The sequence below is a fragment of the Eleutherodactylus coqui genome, chromosome 3 (assembly GCF_035609145.1).
Source record: "Eleutherodactylus coqui strain aEleCoq1 chromosome 3, aEleCoq1.hap1, whole genome shotgun sequence".
Taxonomy (NCBI): Eukaryota; Metazoa; Chordata; class Amphibia; order Anura; family Eleutherodactylidae; genus Eleutherodactylus; species Eleutherodactylus coqui.
The window spans coordinates 5,471,173-5,498,294 of record NC_089839.1 but is presented as its reverse complement, the minus strand read 5'-3'; the positions used below and the strand labels follow the sequence as shown (position 1 = coordinate 5,498,294).

Below are 27,122 nucleotides of genomic sequence, written 5' to 3'. Positions count from 1 at the left end.
GCTCGGTGTTACACTGTCATAGTTGAATAGTTGTGTTTTATTAACATTTAGGATCTGTATCTGGACGTCTTTCAGATGCACCTCAGCCGATACGTTTCCCTTGAGACAAGACTTAGAATACACGGCTTTCCACTACCCATTAACCATCACAGGTTCCAGACTCTGCTCCCAGCTGCAAAATGAGATTGAGATCACTTTCATGAGTCCGTTGTGATGTGTGGAGCCTCGATATCTCCTAACTAGAGGGCTGCCACACCTAATTTGATTAAGGGGTTGTCATTGCACTAATGTTTTCAAGTACATAGAAAGTGCAGCAGCTTCAGGTTGACTTTTTTTTGGTGTGTGTATTAAAGTTCTGTTATTGCTGCATATTGTTATTTGTCCAGAACTGAGCATCACTAATCAGCTTCAATTCTAAAACATTCTAAAACATATCTTTACTGCAGTTGGATCATTAGTTTTGTTATAAACAGCTCCAAATTCCATGCATAGATTTACAATTAAGCGGCTAAATGCTGACAACCTGTCACCACTAGGGGGAACTTACTGCATACAGACTTATACATAGAATGCAATATTAAACCTGTCTTCATGAAACTCTTCAGCTCCCTCTAGTGGTGACTGCAGTCAAACAGAATTTTATCATTTTATGCTATGTTTCTCCGTTGGATTTGATTCTCTATATCAGGAAAATACAGAGCTCCAACCTCTTCAAAGATATAAAATGAGATTAATCTGCAATCTGGTCATTATTTCACTGGTTGTTTGTAGGTTCTGTTCTGGGGCATCAGAAATTACTTTCTAGCACATTTGTGGTGGGCTTATACTTGTAGACAGCACCCAATCAAAACAAGCTGGAAGGTAAAACCTTGAAATGACCATAACTTGATAAGACAAGTAGTGGATTTTAGACTACCTCAGACTCCCATTAGACAATGCAGCTAAGCTAGATTCATTGACCATAAGAGTACCCTAATGTAACAGACCTAACTAGCAGCCGAAGTTGTCTAAAGCTCTGCTACTACAGTACGTATGCATGCAGGGCCGGTGTTAGATGAAATTGCACTGTGCAGAATCGTTTTATGCCACCCGATATGAGAAGAAAACAATCTATATAGCACTAATAGACATATTCCACTTGTGCAGAAAGCTGCAAAATAGCAGCATACCCACAGCAAATCAGCTCAGTGAATAATTTTGTACCAGAACCAAGCTGTTAACACAAATACAATACTAGAACCAAGCTCATAACATTAATTCAGCACCAAAACCAAGCTCATAATATAAATATAAGAGCAGAACCAAGCTCAGTACATAAATGTAGCACCAAAATCAACCTCAGTACATTGATACAACCCCAGAGCGAAGCTTATAACATAAATACAGCCCCAGAGCTAAGCAGTTGTGTTGTATGGATGCTGATGGGCTGATTGTAGAACCTCAGAACATCAGAGGCGAAGACACAGAGCCAGGGGAGGGGATGTTTTATGTAGCTCCAAATGATGTTGCTGCAAGACTGCAGAAGATCTTCTATCCTTGCGGACCAAAAGGGAGTGAACGTCCCAACCTGACCTCCACCTGGTGTCCGCTTTACAAGGGGTCACATGTAGCCAAGTATATATGCAGAAATGTAACTTGAAGCTCCTGGGCCCTAATGCAAAATCTGTAAGAGGGCCTCCAACTATAATGCTTCCTTTATAATACTGGTCCTCCCTTATGGGGAAGAGAGTCCCTATGGGCCCCCTACGGCTCCGGGGCCGGCTGCGGTCGTCATCCTATAGATATGCCCCTGTGTCTATGTTCTCTGCTGTCTTTCAGTTCATCTCAGTTACTCTTAAAATCCATTATACATCAAGTGCATGAAGCCATCTTCCATTAGTTTAGGAAGAGTGCCTTTTATTTACCCGCACCCTGTCCATTCGCCCTCTTGATCGCCGGCACTTATCATATCCTTCCATACTTTTCTCCCTGAGCTTTCTCAACTTGAAGAATCATGAAAAGTAGATTCCTATTGCACCTGTCCACCGTGACAAGCCGGGAGAAAATTGTGGTCATTTGGATTAAAGACGTATCCATCAGCGGCGGCAGGCGGACAGGTTATTATATGTCTTTTTAGAATATATGAATCCCATCCGTGACACGCGAGGAGGCCGCCAGCGCCCGCTTTATATAAATAATTATCCTATTGCTGATATACTGGGCGCCGTCGCAATATATTCCCTCTATAGCGCCATTCTCAGCCTTATAACCCGGAACATAAATCTCAAGCCTTTTTTATTAAATAAAACACACGGAATAACATTCTGCAGGCGCGGCGCACCTCGCCGTCCGCGCGCCTTGTTACATTCACTCTACATCTGACATCTTGAAAGGTGGTTTAGCTTAAGTATAATGATGCATGTCACCAGGATGTGACAGCCAGTCTTGTTTAACATGCAGCACCTTAGCGTAGGGGTTTCGACGCGTGATTTAATCTCACTAATTTGGTCGTAAGCAACGGAGATTAACATAAAACGACTGCTAACGTGCGCCGTACTTGATATTCCTAACAAGCCACATCGCCTCTTATGTTCCAGCGTTAAATCTGTTCTTAAGGCACCGCTGACACAATGTTTTGGAAGGTATGTACGGCTTTAGATGGGAGTGGCTTAAAATAGGAGTGGCTTAAATAGGAGTGGCTTAAAAGGGGTGTGACTTTTTATACTGGGCACTGTTATAAATTCTTGATATGATACTCATCTTTCTTAGCCGCATCGCATAGAAAATTAAAGGATTTGTGCGGGACTTAAAAATCCTGCTTTATACTCCAGAAACTCCTGTCAATCAGCTGTTTGAAGGGTCTGTGGCACTCAGAAGAACACTACAGCTTCTTCATTGCATATCGGGCACAGCGCCATACATCGTATAGTGGCGGTGTGTGGTATTGCAGCTCAATATATTCACTTCAATGGGTCAGAGCTACATAAAGACCATGTGACCAATGAACATGACATCAAAGGGTGAAGTAGAAGCTGATTGGCAAGGCTGTTGGAATCAGACACCACAAATCTGGTATTGATCTCTCCTAAGTATAGATCAACAATACTTAAAAGGGTTGTCCAGTTATAAACTATTGATGGCCTATTCTCTGGATTGGCCACCAATATAGTAAATCAGCAGGGGCCCATCATTTGGGACACCCACCAATCAGTTGTTAGTGGGGCTGGTGCATTCATGTACTGAGCTGAGTTCTGCAGGAAGCAGACAGCTCCATTTTTACCGCAGTGGCCAGACTTAGAATTGCAGGTTAAGTTCCCACTGAAATGCATGAGAACTTTGCCTGTAATACCAAGCCTGACCACTGCAGTAAGAATGGAGCTGTCTGTTTCCTGCAGAAATCAGCTCAGTGCAAAGGAAGACTGACCAGGTGAACTGAAGATAGGCAAGGATTCCAGGCAGCAGGCCACACATCTATTATTGAGAATCTATCCTAAGGATAGGTCATCAGTAGTTTACAACTGCAAAAAATCCCTTTAAATTCCCAAAATCTGTTTTAAAGAGTTTTTTTGCAAAACAGTGCCGCTCTTATCTATAAGCTACAGTATGTGTGATATTGCTCCATTTACTCATATGGCGCTTAGTCGCAGTACCATATTCAGCCTATGGACAAGAGTGGTGCTGTTGGTTTTTTCTCTTTGGGCTTTTCTGCTGCTGAACTTGTAAAATTCTACTTCGGATTATCAGAACCTTCTGGATCACCAAGAATATGTTACTGTTTATATAGAAGCAGCTTTAATGTTTCACCTTTATTATCCACCCGATACAAGCTGTCAGCTGTGTAGTGTGCGGCACTCACCGTCAGCAGCGCCGTCACATACTAATGTGTGATCTTGTGCACCTAAAGGCTACTTGCTATTTAAAAATTGTCATCCACATTTGTATCTGCGGTCGTCAAAAGTCACAAGAGATTAAACCGAAAGCCTTTTCATGCGGATATCGCAGTCTGCCCAAGAAACACCCGGTACGCAGCGTTACACATAAACCCCATATTAATGGTGCCATCCGAACAGCCCCTTTATTAGAGACCCCCATCCAGAAGCCGATGGACCTCCTTCCTTTGGCGTTCAGAAGTGCAGCAATTTGTCGTGGCGTAGATTCTTCTAGGTGATGAAATGGTTCTGCGGGAAAATCGCCCCCTGCGGACATAAATCCGGACCCATCTGACCAGGAGATGTTTTCCCGCTGCTCAGTGATACAAGTTTTGCGCTCTTTTGCCCACTGGAGTCTTTCTGTTCCTCTTAGACACAATGGCGCTGGAACTGGTCGTCTGATGTTATACCATCCGTGCGGAGGAACGGCGAGTTGTGCGTTCGGACACGTTAGTTGGAGCTCCAGCGTTGTATTCAGCTGACTGTGCAGCCTGTTGGTCAGAACGATTCCTGACATCCTCCTCCGACCCCTTTCAGTGATGAGTTGTTCCCGTCCACAGGATCCCCTTTCGCTGGATGTTTTCCTCGATCACGCCATTCTTGGTATGACCGGCCTCGTTGGAAGTCGCTCCGATCGCTGGATTTTCCCATCTGATTTTCACACTAAAATGATCCACGGAAAACGTGTCATATGATTTTATACTCCGGGGTCAGGGGGGGAATCTCTGTGTAGGGAAGCACTAATTGTGAGAGGTCCGGGGGTTCTAATAAAGAGCTGGCAGCTGTAATAAAGGGGAGAGGAGCTCTAAAAAAGGGACTATTTAGGATGGATAGATAAAATTACACATAAGCGCACTTTCCACGAACGTCATCATGCTTTCGTGGTGTAACCAAATACAGACCCTTCCTTCTGGCTGCACGCTCTAAAGTTGGGCTGGCCATCCATTTAGTTAGTGCTATTTAGGCATTGTTAGGGCTCTTGCCATTTATAGTAGCGCTGTCCTCCTATAGGACCTTTAGACTCCGATGGCATACCTAATAACTACACTAAGTACAACTCATGCTGAACACGTTTCTACCACTTGAGCCCCAATGTCCTCTTCGGCAGCAGGCATTATAGATGGTAGGCCTGCTCAGTCCACAATGATGGATTTTCTTCTTCCATGGAAGTTTCTGGGACGTATTTGTAGTTTTGCTCATTTTCTCTTTTTCTTTATCAGTGCTGCATTTCAGTAAGGCGTCCGCGCAGCTCTGGCGTTTTCCGTAAAGCCGATGCCACGGCTCTTTCTAAAGGTAGTGGGAGTATTAGTATTATAGAACTAAACCAGATTAGGGCGAATGTGAATTAGATTTGCTAACAGATGGCGCGGAGGAAATTAAAGGTGCTTTGCGAATGGAAGAGACAGCAGCTCCGCTTTTCTCTCTGTCTTTCTTTCAGGCACTTGATAGACGGGTATAAATCACAACAATCCCGTCTTGACAGCCAATTTCAAGAATTTGATCTGGTTAAAGACGCGGCTTCCCTGCAGCCGCTTCTCTAGATTTTTCTCCGGCGCGCCGCACCTTGTCATCTTTACTCAGGCACCTGCCTCTCTCCTAATGGAATTTGCTCTAATTACAATTTTAGCTCTTTAGTGTAATTACTTTGTCATATCGATGTGTTTTCCAGCCTTTCCTTCGCTGCGTTTTCTCTTTTCTTTTCTCGTTTTTGGTGGGCAGCTAAATATTATTTCACAGCCGCAGTTTTGCAGACAGTTGAGGGATCCTCGCGGCTCTTACAGACGGCTGCTCATACGGTTTTTGCCTGTAAGCATTGTTTTTTTTAAAGTAGCTTGTAGAATATCTTCTAGTTTTGGTCTGGATCCTTGTGCCGCCATATGGTGCTTTGTCATCCGCTCTACGGATGACGTACAATAGGCTGCTGGGAGATTAGAAATTGTGTGCAGTCGCCGAAATAGCCATCATATATAATCTACTCCAAAGTTGCAGTAACGCACAATGCCTACATGAATGCTGCATGTTTATAACAGCCGTCTCCCGATCTACAACTGAATCTCTCAAAACTGAATTTCTTGTCTTTTCACCGTCTCCCGACCAACCTGATCTCTCCATCTCAGTGTATGGGATCATCATAGCTCCTCGACCACACGCCTGCTGTCTGGAGATCATATTTGACTCTGCGTCTTTCCTTCCCTACATCTAGTCACTTGCTTAATCATGTCACCGGCACCTCCAAAATATCTCCAAAATCCATCCTTTCCTCAATGTGGAGACATCAAAAACTCTTATTGTCACCCTGATCCATTCTCGGCTTGTTTACAGCAACTCTCTACTGATCGCTCTACCCTTTAATAAACTCTCTCCACTCCAATCCTCTACCCTGTGCCAGTCACTGCACCAATGGCTCCTCCCTGTGCCAGTCACTACACTGATGGCTCCTCCCTGTGCCAGTAACTACATGGATGGCTCCCCCCTGTGCCAGTCACTACACTGAAACCTCCACCCTGTGTCAGTCACTACACTGATGCTTCCACTCTGTGCCAGTCACTGCACTGATGGCTCCTCCCTGTGCCAGTCACTACACTGATGGCTCCTCCCTGTGCCAGTCACTGCACTGATGGCTCCTCCCTGTGCCAGTCACTACACTGATGCTTCCACCCTGTGCCAGTCACTACACTGATGCTTCCACCCTGTGTCAGTCACTGCACTGATGGCTCCTCCCTGTGCCAGTCACCACACTGGCTGCCCATTAAATATAGAATACCATGTAAACCTATCATTCTCATCCATAAAGCTCTCCACAGTGCTGCACCGACCTGTATCACCTCCCTCATGATCTCTGACTACTGCCCAACCCATTTTCTCCACTCTACTAATCATCTAATCCCTTGTATTCCAAACCTCCCACTACTGTCCCCAGGATTTTCCCCAAGCTGCACAAGTTCTAAGGAATGTGTTACCCCAAGCAATGATCATTCCTCATCTAAACTCTGCTCCATCTACCCTGCATCCCCCAGACCCCACTGCGCCTCTTCTGTTGGTGACTGGTGATCCTTGTGTAGCACCCTATGTGTATTCTTCCTTCTAGTCTGTGAGCTCTTGTGAGCAGGCCCTCACCTCTATGGATCAAGGTGTATATTGGTTTCTGACCTATTTTGTGTAATTTTTCCCCAATTTGTAGAGTGTTGTGGGATATGTTGGCGCTATATAAATAAGGATTAATATTATTGGATAGTGTGCTAATAACACCAATATACAGCGCCCATAGCGCAACTTGCTGCACAATCTTAAAGCCTCTTACAAGGGATTGACGCGGATCCACCGTTCAGGGTCCCAGCCGATCAGCTAATGGTCCAGCCTGCTGTCAGTGCAGCGGGGCCAAACATCATCGCTGGGGAGGCTCAGGATTGTCATAGAGCCTTCACCCCCATTGATTACAATAGGAGTGAAGCCACCTCTAAGGCTTTACTGTGACCCAAAAACATCAGGCCCTGCTGCACTGACCGTAGGCTGGATCACAGCTGATCTTTGGGGATCACGAGTGGCGGACCCCCGTCCATCGAGTACTGATGAGCTACCCGGAGGACAGGTCATCAATAGTATTTGCCCAGAAAAACCCCTTTAACTTTTCCCAATCAACTCACAAACTGTGCAAACCGCCATTTTGGTTTTCAGTGACCTTGCAGCCACGTTTGATTCCCGTAAAGCTGCAACGTGGGACCTTCCCTCACATAGCGGTGCCTTGTGATGAGCATTGCCCTTCTGCTGCTGTAATCACTGCAGGCATTTTGCATCATTTGCAGTACAAACCACATTGAGGATGTTTCAGAAGCCCCCTTTACGTGGAGCGAATGCTTTCTGCAGTGAATCCGCAGCTTTCGAAAACAGTTGCGGATTCTATAAATGTCTATTTATGCTGCAGAATTCAACTCTTGAAACACAAGGATTAAATCTCACAGCAGATCCGCAATTAAAATCGGTACCATTTAAGGCTGTATTTACACGGACGAGTGCGATATCGGTCCGAGAAATTTGCTGCAAATGTGATTTTCGCACGTGTTTTTCACGTACGTTATTTCAATAGAAAAAAAAATTGCATCACATTCACATAAAAATCACATGTTCATGCGACTGCGTTGCAATTGTAACACATTTTTTTGCTCCCATAAGAAACAATGAGCGCGGCAATTTTTCCCATCTCAAAGCGTCGCTGCGACAGAAAAATAGCTCCTGGAAATACACCCATTGTAAATAATGGGCTCTGTTCCCATCTGCCTTACAATGCACGCTCATGTGAAGACGCACTTGGGGGGATCTGACCAATGCGCATGTAGGCTGGATTCAAATGGGCGAGTGCGATCTTGTCTGATGTCACAATCAATTGCAATGGGAGTGCAATACTTTTTTTTGTGAAAAAACACGTGAAAATCTTATGCTGTTTCAAGAGGAAAAAATTCATATAAGTGCGATGTGATTTTTAGCGTTTCCTGCCCATTATGGGTTATTTATATTGGAAACAATGGGTTAATCTATTGTGCGAGCTCTGCGCGCTGCACCAACGCACAGAGCTCATATGATTTCCTTGGCTACGTAAATACAGCCATACAGCGGGTTTTCCGTTATGGAATGCCGCAGCGATTACATGCTGATTGAAGTTGGCCTTAATGTTTCAGTTGCATGACAGCAAGCAGAGATCCTAAACGCTGTAATGTATTCATATTGAAGCTGCTATATCTCTTCACTACGCAATGAATGAACATCATTTTCTGAACCTGTAATACCACTTTAAGGTCTTTCTACAACATTCAGGGAGGTTGCAACATTGTATCGTTTTTGCACAAGGAGATTCCACTGCAGAGATTCGTGCTGCCAGGATTCCACTTGGGCCCTGAAGGGTTAAGCCAACCTTTGTGTACCGTTTTATTAGACATCTGCTCAAAGCCATTGCGCTATCAGACAAGCCTTTATCCTGCTAAACAGCGATAGCAAGGTGAGCCGCTAGATGCACATACATAAAAGGTTAAAAATGACAGCTTACTACCGCGAACTCAAATACAATTATGCAGTCACTTTGTTTGTCAACTGGAGCTCCGTGTAACATATGCCGAGACTCCGCCGCCGAATGGGAGGAGAGCAAGAAACACATCCTTCCAAAGAAGCAACAAACAGTTGGGGAAAATGATGTTTCCTACTGACAATCAAATCAAATGTAGAAACAAGTCGCCAGCTTCCCGCTGCTCGCTGACAGCACGCCGAAACACACTGGGACAAACATTCACTTAAACACTGATTGCAGGAGAACGCCATCCTGCAACTGGCACAGCCGCTCCACAATGGAGAGGGGAGAGAAAGCAAAGCTCTTATTTCTAAGCAACTTTTGCAAATGTGACCTTTTTATGTTCTTTAGTTAGAATTCAAAGGCTGGTTAACTGGCTCCTTTAAGACATTTAACCCCTTCATAATGAGGCCCTTTTTTTTCATTTTGGTCCCCCCCCAGTTTGAAAAGATCATCACTATTTGTCCGTCGATGTCGCTGACTCGGTGCTTGATGTTGTGTTTTGTGGGACGAGTTGTATTTTTCAGTGATACTATTTAATGTACTGAGAAACTTTGAAAAATCTCCAAGTGAAGTTAAAAGAAAAAAAAAACTTTGGGGAGACTTATTCTTATGGCGCACACACTGCAGCAAACATGACATGATAACTTTATTCTGCGGGTCGGTACGATTACAGCGATACAAAATTTATATATTTTTTTGGGCTGTTTTTTTTTTAGTTTATTTTGCGTAGGACATGCTGTAGTTTCTATTGGGGACATATTGAAGTTCCTGTGACTTTTTTATTACATTTTTTCTTGGAGCCTGGGTGACCAAAAAAGTGCGATTCTGGCATTATGTATTTTCTTCCTAACAACGTTCACTGTGTGGGATAAAGAAGGTGTTACTTTGATAGATCAGACTTTTACAGAAGCAGCAATACCAAATATGTTCTTTTCAATTATAAATATGGGAAAATAAGGGGGTAAGCCTTTAATACCTTTTATTTTTTTAGTAAAACTTTTTTAAACACATTTTCATAATTTTTTTACTCCTCACATGGGATGGGACTTGAACCTGCAGTCATTTGATCATTCATAGAGTATAATGCAATACCACAGTATTGCATTACACTGCATTCTGACAGGCAGTCTATTAAGCCACAGCACGTGCATTGCTTGACAGGCAATCAGCCATAGCAGCCCTGGGTGCCTTTAGGAGGCCCCCGACTGCTATGGCAACTGAACGGCAGCCCCTGATCTCATCACAGGGGGCCGTTCAGGACCCCCAAACTTTGATTGGGGCTTTTAAATGCCTCTATCAGAGTGAACAGAAGCATTAAAGGATTAATAGCTGTGATCAGCATTCACGCTGGTCATGGCTGTTGCTGGCGGATGTCAACTGTCAAAAACAGCCAACACCCGCATTGTATGTAGCAGGATCGGCTCCAAATTCCCACCATAAAAACCCCACATGCCCAGGATGTAAATGCACTTCCGGTGTCGTTAATGGGTTAAGTAGATCTGATATATTCAGCCTCATTATGATTTGGTTGAATGTGTCTTGTGCATTGAAGGGAATGTGTCAATGTCGATGGCCGTCCTGGAACTACACTACCCTGAAGAAGGCACTCTTCAGGGGAAATGTCAGGCTGGCAGCAACTTCGCCCCTGGCTAAATCAGCTGATCCCCCGGAGCCCCACATTCTCACCCAGGCTGTGCACCTTGACAAAACCCCTTTAAAGGGTATGTCCACCAATACAGAGGTAGTCTAATGAATTTATCATGAAAAATGAAGACCATTTACAGGTGAATTGGGTGAAGTATATCCTGCCGTTTTGTGTATACAGCTCCTGCGCAGACCTATAAAGTACCTTGAAATGCTTCAATTTTATCCACTAATACAGAGCTGTTAGGGCATCCTATAAGCACCGACTGGCAGATAATAATAAGCTCGAGAGAATAGTACAGGCTTAGAAAAACATGGCTACTTTCTCCCCGAAACAGCGCCACACCTATCTACATGTTGTACCTGGTATTGCAGCTCAGACCTGTTCAGAAACAACCTATAAACAGGATTAGGAAGCAGTTATGTATTCCCAATCCTGCACAAGTCTAATATAGTACAGATTTACAGATTTATAGGACTAAAGTTTGTAGGCGACAAAAACTGCAGAAAACGTAATTTATTGTATTAAAATTGATAGTGCGAATTTACAAAATTTACTGATTTGTAATTCTGAGATTTCTAGAAAATAAAGTTATAAAACTTCTAGAAAATCTATAAAATTTGTAGAAAAGACCTTTTAGTACTAAAATCCAAAGTACAAATGTACAAAATGTACTAATTTATAGTACTAAAGAAAAGTTATCCAATATGTGAGAAATGTATAAAATGTATACAAATTTATCACATTCAAATCCATCGTAAAAATGTACAAAATTAGCAAATTTCTGTATGCAAACAGAAAATGCGAAAAAGTTCAAACCTCCTTTAATTTGCCGCTTGTCTTACCAGGCAGGATTCTCCCTTTTGTACTTTTTGCCTTTTTACCTCGCTGGTTATTATTAGATTATCCTGCTGTAACCTTTCGATTGTTATGTAAACATTTATCCCAGATGCCACAAGTAATTAATGTCAAGGCTTGGCCATGTACATTTTAGATCACCTCCTAACATTTCTTCATGAGCCGCAGAAACAAATGTCTAATAACCCGCCTCACAGCAGAAGCACAAAAACATCACAGTTTGATGGGACTTTTATTATGATAGAAAACTAAAACTGTAAAAGCCGTATTCATACATGTAATATAGACGGAGCGAAGGCTGAATCTGTGTGTGTGAATATATATTAATGGTATGAAATCTCATGAATTTGGCCCGTTTAGTATGAGGCTGCACTCTGATACCCATTCTGTGCGGATACACATGGGATGTCTCTGCATCCTGATACATTCACTAGCAATCCATCCTGTAGTTCATATGGAATGGGCTTTTATCACACAGAGTTGAATTTTATGCCACAATTAAAAGGAACTGAAATGTCAAACTTTATATAGTTTCCACATCAGTTGTCCACCCGAAGACTTACCCCATTGAATGGCCTCGTAACATGTAGCAGGAGGCAGAGAGGTAAAGGCTTTTATTAAGTCAGGGTAACAATAAAAAGGCTACACGTTTCGCCTCCGAGATCAGCAGCTTCCTCAGGCCTGAAGAAGCCGCCAGTCCTGGTGGTGAAACGCTTAACCTATTTGTACTGTTGCTCTGTCCTCAAGGTGTTTAGACCTTACCTCCCGCTCCCAGTGCCATGCGAAGTTCCTGCCACATGTTGCGAGTTACTTGATCCCAGTGGAGTAGCGGGCACCCGATCATTGCTATCGGTTAGCGTAATTCACAGCACATACACGTGAGCGGTTTTGCACACGCCAAGTGCTGCTCGGGGCCAGCAGATACACACATATGGCGCTTGCTTCTCATGTTTTATTAGATTGATCATTGAATGGGGCGAAATCTACGTGTGGATCAGCGGCATCTTAAAGTGCAAATATATGGCATCAGCCATGGATTTCTGCTGAGGATCACGAGGCACATCAGATTGTGCCCCGATGAATGAAGCCTTAGAAAAGATAAGCAGTCCCATCCGTTTTTACGCAAATTTGCAGTTTGCTATACAGTGCTGTGGATCCGAATGTGAATGAGCCCTATTCAGTCCATGCAGAATCCGTGAGGAATTGGTGGCGCAGGGTCGTGGAAAGGACTTGGACGCCTTTCTATCCCGGGTAACATAACCTGGCGCAGTAATGTGGGGCCCATATGGGGGTTATGGCGGCCGCCCTTCTTCTCCGCTCCTCGCTGCTTCTGGGTTTATGTTTGCTGAGCATCTATTTTCCGATGAGCGTACTGAATGGATCGCCAAATTTTATAATGTCAAATGTGTTGTCAGATTTCCTCTTTCGGTGCGGGGATTGTCGCAGCATCTTCCTCGCTCTCGTCGGCAGCGCTCATCTCACTTTTATTGTACATTTACATTTTTATCTGTTTGTTTAAAATAGAGCTTGAATGGTAAACTATGCACTCTGGCAAGTTGACATCATTTTGTCTCATAGCCACAGAACAGTTGGCACCAGCTGCGCCCCTCCTGATGCTGGAGTAAAATCACTTAAAATAATATAGAAGAGATTATCTCACAACGGAACGCTAGAAACCATAGAGCAGATAAGAGCTGCGGAGTGAGCTGGGGACGTGTCTCGCCTGCCTGCAGAATCCACCAAATTGAGATTTCAATACAGTAAAGATCTTCTGTAGGCTAATTGTAACATTAGAACAAATGTATATCAATACCGTTATAGCAAACGGACATCTGTTTAATTACAAGCTAGCAGTTAATGAACTTCTACAGCACAGAAGAAAGCTGCTCCACAATGAACTTGCTCTAAAGCTGTTGGAATACATACAGTCCGGTAGAGAGTAGCGCCCCCTAGCTTCAGGACAGTTTGGGAACCTCGATTAGATGAGTTATTCCTCATTTGTCTTTAATGGTTACTTGCAGGTTACGGCATTATATAGCGCCTTGTATACATACTACTATATAAGTTACACCCCTGTAAGGCGACGAAGATAAGGAGCAGAACACTGGCAGGGCAGTCAGCACTGTGACATTGCAGCGCTGGGGTCACACGTTTTAATCCAACCAGGGCAAAGGGGACTTGTGCGGCTCTTTGCCAAATAATTCCTCCTTCTTTCTATCACCTGCCATTTTTCTTCTTTTCTTTCCTCTCTTTTTCCCTTTCTTCCCACCGTCTCTTTCCTGCCTTCCTAGCTCCAATCCTTTTCTTTCTTCTTTGCTACTCCTTTATTTATTCCTGCCCTTCTTTTCTTTCTGTTCTTCTGCTGCCTTCCATAATTCATCCTTTTCTTCATTTTCTTTCCTCCATTGTTGCTTTGGTATTGCCTTGCTTTGTTCCTTTTTTCTTCATACCTTGTACTCTTCCTTAATTCCATCCTTCTTTTCATCTGCCCTTCCTTCCTTTTCTTCCCATGATTCTTTTTCTTCCTTTCCTTCCATCCTTTTCCCCTTTCTGCCTTGATTCTTTCTTTCCCTTTAATCCCTTCAATCACATCCTTTCTTCTTTCCTTTGATCTTTTCTTCCTATTTTTTTCCATCCTTTCTTCACATTTTCTTACTTTCTGCCTTGCTTCTATCTTTCCTTCCTTCCTATTTTTTCCTTTTTTTCTTCCTCCTTTTTAAATTTGTTTCTTATTTCCTTTTCCTAATCCCCTTTTTTCTCCCTCTCTTCTTTCTTGCATCCTTTTCTTTCCATACTCATCTTCCATCCATTCTTCTCATCCTTTTCTTCTTTCCTGCCTTGCTTCTATCCATCCTTCCTTCTTTCCTTTCATCTCTTCTTTCTATTCTTTTTCATCTTTTCTTCACTCTTTTCTTCCTTCCTTCCTCTCTGTCTTTCTTTCTTCTATTCTTTTCTTCCCGTTCCATCCTTTCTACGTATCCTTTTCTTTCTTCTTGCCTTTCTTCTATCCTCCCTTCCTCTGCCTGCCTTCCTTCCTTTCTTCCATATTTCCTTCTACTCTCTATCCTTTCTTCAAATTTTTCTTTTCCATTCTAAGCTCACCTTTTCCTTTTTACCATCCTTCTATCTTTCCTTCCATCCTGTTTTTTTCCCTTTTTTCTTCTTCCTTATTTCTTTATCTTAATCCCTTCCTCTCTCTTTCTTGCATCATTTTCTTTCCATACTCCTTTTCCACCCTTTCTTCTCATTCTTGTCTTCCTTCCTGCCTTCCTTCTATTCATCCTTCCTTTTTTCTATACATCATTTCTTCCCATTCTTTTTCATCCTTTCTTTGCCCCTTTTGCCCTTCCCTCCCTCCTTCCTTCCTTCCTTCCTTCCTTCCTTCCTTCCTTCCTTCCTTCCTTCCTTCCTTCTTTCCTTCCTTCCTTCCTTCCTTCCCTTCCTTCCTTCCCTCCTTCCCTCCTTCCTTCTTTCTTTCCTTCCTTCCTTCCTTTCTTTTCATATTTTTCCTCCTTCTTGCCTTTCTTCTTTCCTTCCTTCCAAACTCCATCCTTTCTTCGATTCTTCTTTCCCTCCCTCCTTGAGATGACTGCTCTGCTGCGGGTTAATACATGGGGATTTGCACCTTATATGTGAATGTAATCTGAATAATCATTTCTTATAGTAAGACGCTTTCTATTAGGGGTTTCTGTCCCTTTAAACCCCACTTTGAGCTCATTTGTTCTGGGGAATGTCAGCTTCCATTTAGCGGGCTGACACGATGTAGCGGTGGGCCTCATGGCATATTTGATGTGTAAGGAGGGTAATATATGCACAATGGCATATCTATATTTGCACAGCGTTATTGTTCATTTAAACGCCGTATTGATTTGATGTTTTTCATGGCTTTCACTATGACAAGCTACAGACCATAAACAAGGCCTACTTATCTGTAGCTGCAGAGCAGATTGAATAATGAGGATTGAATAAACTGTGTGACTAGCTTATCAAGTTAACCCTTTAATCCCACATACTGACCAGCCAGGAAAAGGCAGCAATAACACCGCAAGAAGCACAGATGTAAATGACCGAATCTCCGGGCCCATGCACCTGGACAGATCCATTTTAGGCACCCATGGAAATGTATGGGCTCATAGTCCCCGGTTTCATTTAGAGGCGTATGGAGATTTTTTAGTATGTCACATTGTAATATGGTGCCATACAGAGAGTCTCTATGGCATAACACAAAACCATGGGGGCCTTGTGTGCCACCATAACTCTCTCTATACATGACTATGCCTACACTACATATCTTAATTGTGCACCAAGCAACCCTCTGGTTGCAGGACAAAACCCTGTCTCAGGAAGAGGAACTATATTACCTGTAGTCGCTCTTCTCTGCCGTTCGTCCAATCTTCTGGTTTTGGGTTTCATTTGGGGCCATTCAAGATGGATAACTCAATCTTCGGAATACCTTATCCTCATAAAGCATTGGTCGTGATAGACTACCAATGCACTATTACAGCTCTTTGATTGGCCAGCACTGCTCACATGATCAGCACTGGCCAATCAAAGAGCAATGCACTGGTTACATTATCTAGATAGAAAATTGTAGTGGCCATCTTGGATGACTGAAAACCAATGGATTAGGCAGACAGCAGAGAAGAACAAGTGCATGTAATATACCCCAAGCCCTCAAGTCTCTGGACAGAATTTTGTCCTGAAACAGGAGGGTCGCTTTAAGGTGGCCATACACATTAGATGAATGTTGGCCAAACCCACCAATTTACCAATTTCAGCAGATTGACCAACTATCTAATGTTTCTGGTGGTGTCCTGACTCTTCCCATACAGCAAATATTAGGGGGAAGAAGAATCAGGCATATTGGATTTCAGTGTGCCCAATCCTTTTCTTCTCGTGTAGAGTAGACCTCCGTCACAATCACCCTCTCCCCATTGAAAACACATACATGCCCAAACAAGAATACACATATATGGGGGGGAGGTTAGAAGGAATAGTTTTTGGCTGATCTAAGTTGTATGGCCACGTTTGGAGCTAGAATATTGAGCTGGATTCCCATGTAGTTGGGTTGTGTTCGTGTACTCCCATGGCTGCCTTCACTTTGTCATACCGGCCAATACAAAAAACAGAAACCAACCCCAAAAATGCTTCTGTCAGTCTGATGGATGTGGACCTGCTTTGCCACACACCAATTTGGCTTTGGGCTATCTGAGGTGACAGCACATTGGAAACCCTGTTTGTCACGCTTGAGGTGCTAACCAATTGCTTAGGCACCTACCTTATGGGGGAGGGGGGGCTGATATAGTAGGTGTAAGAATGGGATTGGAGGGGGACAGATTTAGGGAGTGTGCGTTAGCTCTTTAAGAGAGGGGGCAGGAGTGCATGTGAGCCCTATGGGCAGACATCAAGGATGCGCAGGAGGACAGAGCATGGCATGCAATATGGTTGCACCTGGTGATAGGTGAGGCGGGGGAGCAGCGGTGATGCACCTTGACAGCATGTTTTCCAACAACTTCCAAAAAACTGGTGCACTAAATGATGCTGTATTCTTAATTCCGTGGACATTTGCCAATATGTAACATACATACCTAGACAAAGATGAAGAGTAAATTAGCCCCCCCCCCCCCCCCCCTCCATCCTTCTTCCACATGAAAAGTAGGAACCTGCAAATCTGGAATGTATATGTGTAACTGTTGCCCCCGCTGTCAGGGACGTTGAATCTCTCACCTTGCATCATGGATGGTGCATCTGTTTATCTGCTTTGAGTCCATTTGAAAGACAGATTGACATTCTGGGAAAATAACTCTTTCGTTTCCAGGCTGTTTCCCCCATTATGACATTTTTGAATTTTTTGTTGTCCACCTCTAACCTATTACGCATGGTCTTATCTAGTAATAGCTCCGAATTCCTCTTAACTTAACAAGGCAAAGTCTTATTAGAACCGGAAAAGAAATCCTTTTTGTGCACCTTGTTTGGACTAAGCCAGCGCACCTTAATGCAGTGATGATATGTTAGGAGGAAGAGTTGTCAAAGCATCGTATTACTGTGATGCCGTAATGACACCCTGTCGCCGTAAAGTAGTCCTGCTTCCTCAAATCGCATGTTGCACCGTTGATTTCTGACATGACACTTCATTCAGTCTCTGCGCTTTTCCCTTCTTCATTCTTATACAAGAGCAGCTGGCTCCCATTTTTCTACTAAGTGATTTGTGTTTTTGCCACTTTGCTAGAGTGCAATTAATTGAAGCAGAAAACATGCTCATTGTGAAGTAACATCCAGGGTTCAAGGAAGGCAGCCTGGAAATGCATTGCACCATTACTTGGGAACAGATTTCCACTATACATTTAAGGGAGCTGCTTGTACATTACTTGGATGTGAGACGGCCATAACATCAAAGCCAATATCTCGCAATTAAATATCACTAATATAACCCTTAGTATCCAGTGGGACGCGGTAACATTAATCACAAGTCTTAAAAACCCCAAAATGCCGAAAATTCAAAAATGATGCTATAAAGTGTACTCATCATACATAGCAGTTCCATCACATTCCCATCCCATTGATCACTCGGTGAGACGCAACTCCTATGGGTGATACCTATTGACATATCACCTGACCAAAACAAACAACGGCTGGCCCTAGTGGTAAAGGGTTGTTCATGGTCACCTGGCAATGGGACTCCATCAGCCAGTCTACTATTTTTGACAGTCTGCAGCGATATTCTTGCCATCAAAAATAGCAGAACCTCAACAGACCCTAATAAAGTCAACTGGTTTATGTCCATACCAGGCCTTGAAACAAGGGCCGCACCCTGTGGCTCTGCAGCTGTTGTCCCCACAGTCTGATACTTTTGTGAGTAGAGGTTTTGAACTAGTTGGAAATACAGAGCTTGGCCACCACTTTGAATGATGGATGACTCTAGATTTCATTGAACCACCCGTATTGCTTGATTTACTAAGGTCTACCGCTGGTTTTAACAGTTATTCAAGTGATCCCCTAAAATGGGATCCTGCCCCTGCCTCCCATTCCCATCTCACAGTTCTCTGGGTCACCTGTAAGTCTATGGGTGGGTACAAAAATGGCTGACCCTACTGGTGAAGAGTGGTCCATAGAGTCTCGGGAATGAGAGGGATTTTCTGTGAAGAGCATACTTGAAAATTTTTTGTATTGTGGGGTTTTCTTTATATTGACTTTTATTCGAAAACCTCTTTAATCTGTGAAAATGTTTAGATTAGAGATGAGCGAGCGTACTCGCTAAGGCAAATTACTTGAGCGAGTAGTGCCTTATTCGAGGACCTGCCCGCTCCTCTCTAAAGATTCAGCTGCCGGCGGGGGAGAGCGGTGAGTTGCGGGAGTGAGCAGGGGGGAGCGGGGGGGGGGGGGACAGAGTGAGAGAGAGATCTCCCCTCCATCCCTCCCCGCTCGTCCCCGCCGCTCCCTGCTCCCCGCCCCCGAATCTTTAGAGATGAGCGGGCAGGTACTCGTATAAGGCACTACTCGCTCGAGTAGTTTGCCTTAGCGAGTATTCTCGCTCATCTCTACTTTAGACCTTAATCTTGGTGCCATCTACAATGGGAAATGGGATTGTCCAAATTCGATAATCCCCCAAATAGCCGTCTTCTGAACATATTTACCAGTGTGATTTTTTCTTTACGGCCTTGCGAGTTCAGATAACGTTCATCCTAGAAAAAGACGTTCGCGCTATTGGGGCCAGCTGTACTCTGACACTTCGCCCATTACCCGCTATTTCTACAAGTGTTTCCTCGCGTGTGTGGCCAGCATTTGTTAACCTCTGTATTAGCAATTGAGATAATGTGAATGTCTGGACTGCTAGAGGAGGCAGGATTGACTTTTTTTTTTCATAAAGAGCAGATAAAGTCATCATCTTGGAAACGGCTTCTTTCTGACAAAAACGAGCTCTTTTGAAATAAAGCCATATTCACTGTATTCCTGCTTGAGTTAATGTGAATTTTAGTGCCTCCAATTTTAGATTGAAGTAGGGGCCAGGATAAAACCCACTATGTGACAGTTGAATTTATAGATAATTGTGAATATTTCTGTCCTTGAATAATAATACGGGGGAATTTTTTTTTTTTTTTTGCTTAGAGGAATGTGAATTCCGCCGTGATGTTAGCGGCTTAGTATAATGGAATGATGTCTGCAGTGTCTTTCGTGTAATGAACTCCGCTGTAATTAGCAGGTCATCCCCCCCCCCCCACCCCCCCTCTTGCCAAGCCTTGTTTCCGGCACAATTCCAAATATTGCATAGCATAACAATAGATGTCCTGCAGTCGATGTTCACGCAAGTTCGTCTGGAAAGCAGAAAGAGCGAAATTGGGTCAAATGAATCCCCGTTCTATGGAAATCGATGGAATCAAGTTTTTTTCTCCCATAATTTAAATAGCCTCTCTCTAATGTTCTGCCATCTGACAGATGCTTAAAGCCATGATAATTAAAGTAAACACTGCTATTATTTGTAGAAGTCTTCAGCGAGGCGATGTCCAAATTTGCATTGAACGCGACGTCAGAAGCCTCTGTTACAGATTTCATCATGTTGGGTGGGAAAAAAAATAGCCCTTGCGTGCTGCACTAATTTGCATAATATTAAAGGGGTTTCCTGTAGAGGATAGGCCACCAATAGCATAGTGGCAGGGGCTTGCTGTCTGGGATCCCCGCTGATCGTCGGTTTACTGGGCTACTGAGCTGATTTCTGCAGGAAGCATTGAGCTTCCATAGCCAGTGGTTGGATTTGGTAGTCACAGGTCCTTGTTAGCAGCAAGCAGGGAGTACAGAATGGCTGTGAAGCTATTTTAAGTAGTGGAAAATCCCTTTAAGTAGCTTATTCAGATGTTTAGCTAAGAGCCCATACAAATTAGTGATTCTTTCTTTATGTTCGAAGGGCTGACCACACTTGGTGGCATCTCAACCCATAAAGATTTGATGAAAGTCGAAAATTCAGTTTTGATCTTTGATCGGCATTGAAAGACCACATCAGTGATACTTATAGTCCTGAAGGGCTGAACACATTTTGGGACAGAATGTCCATCATAATATCATTCTTTGACTTGAAGAAAGGTTATAGAAATGACAAATGGCAGACAGAAGCCACCGCTTATCTTAGACTGCTTGAACAATATCTTGGTCAGGGAGAAGAAGAAGAAGAAGAATTCTTGGCATTGTAATAAAAAGGACAATCTGTGATCTCCAACGTACAACGGGATGCGAGGGATGAATCTGAACGAATGTTTTAATCATTGGCGGCATAAAATTCACGGCCGGAGAGAGAGCGAGTAAAAGGGAGCGTATTTTAGTACCCTAATAACTCCTAACTCCAGCCTAAGATCATAATGTATGTGAGAGCAGTCCAGTAATTATAAGGTAATAAGTGGTTCTGTAAGTGCTCTAAATTAAAAGGAATTCGCAGAGCTGTTGTAAGTCAGGGCTCAGACACTTTCCTTCAAACGTTGGCCTGAGCCATGAGTGCAAAGGCAGATGAGACATTTGCATGACTGTAATTAGTGGGAAAAGAAATAGGTTACAGACATATTAAGAAAATACTGTATTTACTAGACCTCATTTCTTGGTCTTCTAAAAGGTTGCACACGCTCATTACACATCAGGTGCGATACCGGCAAATGTGGCCATCGAACATTGTGTAATTACAGCTAGGATTAATACTGCTATGCAAAATGTTTGAGAAGTCTGCAATTCTTAGGAAGTGCTAGAAGCGTATTAAGAATGTGCTAATTGTAACAGGGTCAGGGAAACAAGGCTAACAAGGAATTCATGGGAAGGAGCAGAAGCAAGGCTTGTAGGACTTGATCAGGATCTGGACTAGTATTGGCCATGTCCTCCAGGAACGTCTCCAATTATACTTGTGACATTAGTGAAGAGTTGAGTAGTTTTAGTCCATGTTGTGAAGATGACTTAGTATGACCGTGGCATGAACCCCTATAAGAAGATGCCCATAGATAGCTATAATGGAAAGTATTTTGTTGGTGGATGCTGTTGAGTAGATCGAGCTTTGGAAGAAGTATGGAAACTCTTTCTTGGCAATAGTGTGAGCCTTAGGTTGAGCAGTCAATGTTTATTGTAAATCATTGAGTGGTATTGAGCATGGAGAACTGGCGCTGACTGAAAGGGCATGAGCTATACTTTTTAGTTGCTTTAACATGTAATAAGAATATGTCTGTGTTGATGGAGCAGCCAACAATTGAAGACTAAAGCCCAGCTATAGACAAGCATGTTGATATTTTAGCCTACATCTTAGGTATAAGATCTATTGATGATCTTCAAAGCAGACAAACCAATAAATATTGTTCCCCGAAGCTTTTAATTCGACAGCCAAGACTTGGTATGACCATGGCAGGAGCTGCTTGACAATCGTGTAGAAGAAAAAATCGATCGTTAGCCATAATAAATGATATTTACTTTTTCGATGTTGTTGAGTAGAACTTGTGAGCTTTGGAAGAGGTTTGGACAACCCATCCTTGTCAATAGCACAGGCCTAGTTTGAGCAGTCAATGTTTTTGAGAATCATTGACTGACATGGAGCATGGAGAACTGCCACGGACTCAAATGGCACGAGCCGTAACATGTGATAAGAATATGTCTATGTTGATAGAACAACCAGCAAATGTAGACCGAAAACCAAGCTATAGACATTAGACAGGCTATAGATATTTTCATATTTTAGCCTACATCTTAGGTATTCGGTACGCTGATGATCTTCAGACTGGATAAACCAACAAATATTGTTCACTGAAGATTGTAATGTGACAACTATGAACCAAAATAGAAATTTTTATTCAAAAACATCTTTTTGCCTATTTTGTCGACTTTCTTCCGATAGTCTACAGCATTATACTTTACATGTAGGGTACCTTTTGGTGTTGTTGAGTAGATCTTTGGAGCTTTGGAAGAGCTTTGAACAACCCTTCCTTGCCAAAAGCACGAGTCTTATGTTGGGCAGGCGATGGTTTTTGTGTATCATCGACTGACATGAAGCAGAGGAACAAATATTGTTCACTAAAGGCTGTAAATTGACAACTAAAGTCGTCTCTAGGCGTAGTGCGAGTGCCTGAGTGCAGCGTTTTTACAGAATGAACGTTCTTTTTTTGCTCGTGCATCGGCATATCTTACTGTACTTTTTGCCCCCATAAGCTATTTGTGCCCGGCAAACAAAGGCGCAGCAATAGAAATGGCCGATCCGTTCCAGCTAATTAGTCCTTTTTCCAGTGCAATAAGCAGTGTTACACATATCTTCTTGCGTATTGTGCGTGCATTTGTGTTCCCCCATTGAGATCTATGGGACCTTTGTTGGGCAAATAAGTGGAAAAATAGAACATGTGAATCCTGTCTAAGAACCAAGTTATAATTTTTGTTCAAAGACATCGTATTTCCTCTTTTCCGTTTTGGGGTCAGTCTTATATGTAGTCAGCAGCATTATACTCTGCACCTCACATGTACAATTCTACCTATTGACAAGCAGTCTTACCTTTGGGAAAGGGGATTTGGACCTCTGAAAGTTTTTGTTTACCGCCTGTCAGTAACATTGCTAACTCTCTGTCAGGGCCTTATGCTGATCACCTTCATGTATAACAAGGCGTATTGACTGATGAATGAATGATGTGAAGTCTTTAGCCCCCGCAGAGCCATCTTAAAAAAAATAGGAAGCTTTCTTTTATTAAACGGAGCCTTCTTTTTATTCTTGTCTCCTTATTACCATGCAGGCTTCTCTGCAGAATGTCAAGCAAGGATCGACACATTGATTCAAGCTGCTCGTCATATATCAAGACGGAACCCTCCAGCCCAGCCTCACTGACGGACAGTATCAACCATCACAGTCCCGGTGGCTCATCAGACGCCAGTGGAAGCTACAGTTCCACAATGAACGGGCACCAGAATGGACTGGACTCTCCCCCATTGTACCCATCTGCTGCAGCCCTTGGTGGCAATGGGCCAGTCAGGAAAAGATATGATGACTGCTCCAGCACTATTGCTGAAGATTCACAGACCAAATGTGAATATATGCTCAATGCAATGCCCAAAAGACTGTGTCTGGTGTGTGGTGACATAGCATCGGGCTACCATTATGGGGTGGCTTCATGTGAAGCCTGTAAGGCTTTTTTCAAAAGGACAATTCAAGGTTGGTACCTTTTTCTTTTTTTTCCCTCCACAAAAAATTAAAAAGCACAGAAAAGTAACCACCACTTCACTGACAAAAAACGCATGTCCTGGTCATCTCCAAAAAGTTTATAGGAATCGTAAAATGTTACCAGATTATTTAGTTCTATATGTTTATATATATACATTCACACACGGGGAGGCAAAAGTCTGAGCCTTAACTGGTGTAGTTAGGAGTAAACTGACTCCCAATGTGTGAAAGTATTGGCAGGGAGGCTGCACTGCATTCTGTGGTGGAGAGAGGTTTTCAGCGGCCATTTTGAAATCTGCCATATTGAATTCAGCTTGGTTTTTGAAATGGGAAGGAGGTCATGTGATATATCAGTCTTGTGATGTGATATATCAGTCTTGTGATGTGATATATCAGTCTTGTGATGTGATATATCAGTCTTGGCTAGAATTTGCTCAGAAATACACTTGAAGTGCCAGTTTTGCTCTGTCTTTACTTGTTTAAAAGTTAAGCGAGGGCAACGTTTCACAAAGTGTTTTACATTGTGTGGTCGATGTGTCCACCATTCTGCGGGATGCACTTGGTTAAGCGTAAAGGTTTGGTAGAATGGCTGCCATGGTCACCAGGCTTAAAGCCTTTGGACTTTTTTCCTTTGAGGCCATTTAAAGTGCCTTGTGGAAAAAATCCCCCTTATTTATCTGCTAAGTAAGTAAATATAGGGGAGAACGGACACTAACCAAGATAGATACACCACATAGAAGGAGGAAACCAGGGCAACGGAGCGCCAGGACAGAGGAATCAGACAGGAGACCTCACCCTACTGCCCGATTCCTCCGTCCTGGTGCACCATTGCCCTGGTCTCCTTCTTCTATGGATTGAGATGGAAGCTTTGTCTATCTGGATTCGTAAGGCTGCTGTTACCGGGACGCACCCCATTGTTTTCCCTTTTGACACTCGGGTACCATTATTCCTTTTCTCTCCCATATTTAGCACCGCAGATCTGCACTATGGAGGGCTGCTTGTGTTTTTTCTGATATATTACATAATCCTCTTCCCATTTGAAAAACCTGAGCTGAATTCAATATGGCGGCACTAAAAAACGCAGCCTCCCTCCTAAGTAATACTGTCACACACTAGAAGTCAATTATCCTGTGACTACAACAGTTAAATGAGTGTCCAGAGCTTTGCCTCACCATATAGGTATATACAATGCGTGTATGTGTATATATAACTGGAGGTGTCAGGCTCGCCCTATATGTATAGACTTCTAGAATGACTCTAATGATTGTAACAACCACCCAACAGTCTATAGAACATATTTCACCCCGTTCGCATCATTGGATCATATTTCCACCCAACAGAAGTTGTAGTAGGTCCTTCAGTAGTTTCCCCTTCGACCCAAATGTAATTCTTTTGCTTAGATTTTACCATAATTTGCATATAGCATAATAACTGTGTATTGTAAATTAAGACTGATGACTATGAAGTAACACAAACGTTCATGGAGGTGGAATAGAAATTCATGCAGGAGGCAGTGGAGGTCAAGGGAGATATTCGAGTAAAGAAAACCATAGAGGAGGTTGGAAGAAGTTGGTAGTGAAATCACATGTATAGGACATGTGCATAAGAGGTTGTAGCACAAGCAGCATCCGCACAGAACACATGGGCAAGGTCAGCTGCAGGTATAGGGGGCACGTTGGGTGGCAGAGCTCCTTCTAACTTCTATTTAACCTGCATAGAGTGTGTTAGACTATAACCATGGGCTTCAGTCATGCCATCTACCCAACATACCCAGTGTTGCCATAGCCCTGTACATGGGGGTCGGACCAGGACCGGCTCCAAGTTTATCTGGGAGGCTTATGTGGGCCCTCAAGCAGTAGAATCTCGGTGGGCCCCTCTTTCCATCAATGTCCTTATGCCCCTGTTAGCAATAATACTCCATTTTGCCCCAGTCAGTAATAATACCTTATCTTGACACCTTTTAGATATAAGGCCACCACATTTTGTCCCCTCTTAGATATATCACCACGTCTTCCCCCTTTACATTTAATTCCACCTTTTGCTCTTTTTTGATGTGATGCCACCTATTGCCCCTTTTTACTTATATTGCCACCTATCTCCCCTATTTAAATATGTCAACTTTTGCCCCTTTAGATATAATGCTACCATTTGCCCCCTTTTACATATGTATATGTAATCTTTTACCACTTATACATATAGATGCCACCTTTTGCCCCCTTTTACATATATATATGTAATCTTTTACCACTTCTACATATAGATGCCACCTCTTGCCCCTCTTTTACATATACATGCCACTTGCTACCCCCCTTTTACATATAGATGCCACCCCTTAACCCCTTTTATGCATAGATGCCAGCTCTAGCCCCTTTATATATAGATGCCATCTCTTGCCCCCTTTGACATATATACGCCACCTCTTGCCCCTTTATATATATCTATCTCATATATATCAATCTATCTATTTAATATCTATCTATCTATCTTATATCTATCTATCTCATTTCTATCTATCTATCTATCTATCTATCTATCTATCTATCTATCTATCTCACATCTATCTCATATCTATCTATCTCCTATCTATCTCATATCTATCAATCTCATATCTATCTATCTCATATCTATCTATCTATCTCATATCTATCTATCTTCTATATATCTATCTATCTCATATCTATCTATCTATCTATCTCATATCTATCTATCTATCTATCTATCTATCTCATATCTATCTATCTCATATCTATCTATCTATCTATCTATCTCCTATCTATCTATCTCCTATCTATCTATCTTCTATATATCTATCTATCTCATATCTATCTATCTCATATCTATCTATCTATCTATCTCATATCTATCTATCTATCTCATATCTATCTATCTCCTATCTATCTATCTATCTATCTATCTATCTATCTATCTATCTATCTATCTCCTATCTATCTATCTATCTATCTATCTCATATCTATCTATCTCATATCTATCTATCTATCTATCTATCCATCATCTATTTCCTATCTATCTATCTCATATCTATCTATCTATCCATCATCTATCTCCTATCTATCTATCTATCTATCTCATATCTATCTATCTATCTATCCATCATCTATCTCCTATCTATCTATCTCCTATCTATCTATCTATCTATCTATCTATCCATCATCTATCTCCTATCAATCTATCTATCTATCTCCTATCTACCTATCTATCTCATATCTATCTATCTATCTATCTATCTATCTATCTATCTATCTATCTATCTATATATCTATCTATCTATCCATCATCTATCTCCTATCTATCTCATATCTATCTATCTCATATCTATCTATCTATCTATCTATTTATCTATCTCATATATATCTATCTATCTCATATCTATCTATCTTATCTATCTATTTATCTCATACCTATATATCTATCTCATATCTATCTATCTCATATCTATCTATCTATCTATCTATCTCCTATCTATCTATCTATCT

General features: G+C 42.5%; 1 protein-coding gene across 6 annotated transcripts in view; it reads left to right on the top strand.

Moving 5' to 3' along the window:
- Nucleotides 1–27,122, top strand: part of ESRRG (estrogen related receptor gamma) — a 227,426-nt gene that overhangs the window by 41,777 nt on the left and 158,527 nt on the right. For all 6 annotated transcript variants that reach the window (XM_066595069.1, XM_066595070.1, XM_066595071.1 and 3 more), the window contains one exon: nt 23,203–23,618. In XM_066595069.1, the coding sequence (XP_066451166.1) occupies nt 23,203–23,618 (416 nt within the window). The remainder of the gene's footprint in view (nt 1–23,202; nt 23,619–27,122) is intronic.